Source organism: Pteropus vampyrus, unplaced genomic scaffold, assembly GCF_000151845.1.
Source record: "Pteropus vampyrus isolate Shadow unplaced genomic scaffold, Pvam_2.0 Scaffold361, whole genome shotgun sequence".
Classification (NCBI taxonomy): Eukaryota; Metazoa; Chordata; class Mammalia; order Chiroptera; family Pteropodidae; genus Pteropus; species Pteropus vampyrus.
The window spans coordinates 627,691-631,495 of record NW_011889142.1 but is presented as its reverse complement, the minus strand read 5'-3'; the positions used below and the strand labels follow the sequence as shown (position 1 = coordinate 631,495).

The 3,805-nt window shown below is 39.7% G+C and overlaps 1 protein-coding gene across 1 annotated transcript; it reads left to right on the top strand.

Annotated features, from left to right (window-relative positions):
- The first annotated feature begins 2,562 nt into the window (after window positions 1-2,562).
- Window positions 2,563-3,285, top strand: ZCCHC13 (zinc finger CCHC-type containing 13). Its single transcript, XM_011379512.2, has one exon. It carries the CDS (start codon window positions 2,770-2,772, stop codon window positions 3,283-3,285), a length of 516 nt encoding a protein of 171 aa, XP_011377814.1. The 5' UTR covers window positions 2,563-2,769.
- The last annotated feature ends 520 nt before the right edge of the window (window positions 3,286-3,805 follow it).

The following is a 3,805-nucleotide window of genomic DNA, read 5'->3' as shown; positions in this document are numbered from 1 at the left end:
AGTTCGCTTTGGCAAGATTGCAGGATAAAAGATCAATATACAAAAATAATTATATTTCTAGATATTAACAATGAACAATCCAAAAACGAAATTAGGAAAATAATTTCCATTTACGATAGCATCAAAAAGAATGAAACACTTAGGACAGAAATTTAACAGACGATGCATGAGACTAATACACTAAACATTACAAAATATATGAAATGAAAATGAAAACCTAAATAAAGGGCACAACATCCTGTGCTCATGTATTGGGTAAGTTAATATTGTTAAGGTAATACCCCCCAAATTGATCTACAGATTGCACGATATATATCAAATCCCAGTTGCCTTTCTTGCAGAAATTGACGTATTGACACCAAAATCCATATGGAAATGCAAGGGACTCAGAATAGTCACAACGATCTTCGAAAAGAAGAGCAGAGTCGGAGACCTCATTCTGTGACAGCCCGCTGAAATGTGAAAGGGTTAAAGGGTAATTAAAACCTGAAACTGGACAAAGGAAGTCTATACCTTAGGCCTAGTTTCTGGAACCCCTAACCACATTCTGTTAACCATGAAACTTGTAACAATGAGCTCATACGCTAACTGCCAATTTTAGCCTGTGTAACCCTGCTTGCTTGCGTGGCATGAAAAATAATCAATTGTATATAAGCTGAAAATTACTGTTTGACCATCACCCATGAGGATACTGCCTATTGCCCACGGGAACATAGGCGATCACCCATAGGAACATAACATTCTAACAACAAGCTTTCTGCTTCTGTACTCCCCGCTTGCACACCTGACCAGTGGGTTGACAGGTAGTGAATAGGAGAAAGATAGACCTTTGTGTTTAAGATAGAATGAAGAATGGGATTTAGGGCTTAAAAACCTTGTATCTTGGCATTTTGGGGCTGCTCCTTTGTATAGGACAGCCGCCGGCTAATAAACAGCCTTTGAGAGCATACTTGGTTTGGTCTATTCTATACAGGCCACAACAATTCTTCCTAATTTCAGAACAAAATATAAAGCCACAGTAGTGAAGACTGTATGGATCATAGGTCAGGATAGCCATACTGATCTATGAAATAGAATTGAGATAAGTATATGAGTATTCACGGCTCAGCCATCAGTAGCATTTGCATAGTTATAATTATGAAAATGTTGGATAACGACCCAATAATTATTAGGAGAAAGTTGAAAGGGCAGGTGGGGGGTGTGGAGTGGAGAACTCAAAGTATGCAAGTGCATGAGGTGGACCCAAAGATGATATAGGTAAACGAGGCCTAAATGTTTATTCTGTGTGATTCGAACTGAGTTACAATCAATAGTGAATTGAGAAATCAATTTAATGGTTCACCACCAGCATTTTTTACAACATAAATAGAAAACGTCAAAGTGCACTGCACACATTAAGGGTAAGTATTTTTTTTTCTTAAACTCGTTTGAGTTAACACACACATATTTCTCTATTGTGATACAGTATGCATTTCTTACTTTATGTCTCAATTAAAGCTGCTTGGAAAATGAATGCTTTAAACTATGACATGTGTTACTTAAATAAAAATATGAAGCCTAAAGGAAGATTTAAACATGATAATTAGTAATTAATTTAATAAGCATATACTGACTTTTGAGCCACAGAGAGAATTTTTGCCTTCTGAAACCATTTATGCAGCACCATTTAATTGTTTAGGAAGAAAACTCATTTCCTCACTCCTTATGTGGCAACTGCTCATTGTCTTAAACGGTTTTCTTAGTCATTGTATTTATGAATAAAATGTATATGGAAACCATATAGCTAACCAGTAACTTAAAGGAAAATATTCATTCTAAAATTTTTAAATTACACAACCCCAAATCATTTCAAAAATTATAAACTACAGAGAAGGAAAATAAGGAGAAAAAAGTCATATTCAGTCATATAACCCCAAATAGCTTCTGTCGATATTTGTGTCATTTTCCATACTTATTTCTATATCTATATAAATGAATTCCATGTCCATAAACACTTATGACATTTATATAAGATACAAATAACTTGGAAAACAGAGGAAATCTGTCCAATATGTAAATTACGGTTTTGTAATTTATTTCCCAAGTAATAATGCATTCTTTATACTGAAAGCTTTCAATGTGTTATGTTTTATAACTTAAAAGGTGCTGATTTTGTTGAAAATTAAGGTCGCTACAATAAAACGGGCTAAATTGTGAGTAAATATCACTGTGGCATTTAATAGATTTTTTTCTGTCTTATATATTCCATATCTTTATGGACATTTGTATTTTATTTTTTAAAAGAAAAAATGGGTTAGTATGATTTGTTACAATTCATTTCTTTCATTCGTTGGATTAAATACATCTCATACATATTTTTCCTATGTCCATAGCATATATAAAACTTATCATCTACTAGACCACAAAGAAGGCTTAAGTCTTAATTATAAGAAATCCTATTCTATCCAGGGAGTCATTCAAACTCAAACTTAACGGCTCAAACTTCCAGGGAGTCATTCAAACTCAAACTTAACGGCTCAAACTTCCATTTTCAAAAAACGGAAAACGTTCAGCCGCGCGCTTTTGACCTCAAGGATGGGGGGAAGGTCAGGAGGCAATGGCAGTTGGAACACTTGTGACGCCTGGCTGGGGCCGTGCGCAAACCTTCTGTGACGTCATGGAGGCCCCTAGAGAAAAACGGCCACTGCTTTCTAGGCCACCCTAAGGGAAGTAGCGTCGGGGCCTCCCGGGCAGGAGTGAGCGGGCTCACTGGAAGATCTCACCGCAGCCATGAGCAGTAATAATGAGTGCTTCAGGTGTGGACGCTTTGGCCACTGGGCCCGGGTGTGCCCTCAAGGAGCTGCTCGAGGACGCAGAGCTAGAGCCCGTGGCAGAGATTCTCAGAGCACTTCCAACACCCTACCTGACATCTGTTACCGCTGCGGTGAGTCCGGTCATCATGCTAAGAACTGCGACCTTCCTGAGAACATCTGTTACAACTGCGGAGGGACCGGCCACATCGCCAAAGACTGTGCTGAGCCCAAGCGCGAGAGAGATCAGTGCTGTTACACCTGCGGCAGGACAGGCCATCTGGCTCGCGACTGTGACCTTCAGGACGAGCAGAAGTGCTACACTTGTGGCAAACATGGCCACATTCAGAAAGACTGCACCCAAGTCAAGTGCTACCGGTGTGGCGAGATGGGCCACGTGGCCATCAACTGCCCCAAGACGAGCGAGGTGAACTGCTACCGCTGTGGCGCATCTGGACATCTAGCCCGGGAGTGCTCCATCGAAGCTACCGCTTAATTTTTTTCCCTTTGTGTTCCCCGCCCCCCGCCCCCACTTTCGCTGATTAATCGTCCGCAAACTCTTCGATGACCAAAGGTCAATAGGTAGAGACTACGCCTAGGCCAGTTAGCTTTCATTACCAGTTAAAGAAGGAAATGGATGGGAAAAATCGCAAGGAAAGTTATTCACTTGTAGATGTGTCATAAGTAATGTGTTTCCGCACTGCTGGTGAATCTCTTTATCGGTCCTTGTGAGCCTCACGCAGTTTCTAGGTTCTTTGGATGTATTTTGGTTTAACCTTTAATTAAGACCTACGATGTGCCAGCTGCTATTGGAAGAGTTGGGACTATATCAGTAAACGAATCAGAACAACTTGGGGGACCCAGGCCTAGAATCTACTAACAAGTAAAATATATAATGTGTCAAATGGAGATAAATTGCTATAGAGAAAGAGACCGCCAGGCAAAACGATAGATATTGTGTGCGATTCTTAGATACCCAAGACACAAGACGCCTCAAAGATTCATTGTACAAATAA

Bases quoted from the DNA above. Each gene is read 5' to 3' on its own strand.
- ZCCHC13 (XM_011379512.2), top strand. From the start codon at position 2,770: ATGAGCAGTAATAATGAGTGCTTCAGGTGTGGACGCTTTGGCCACTGG.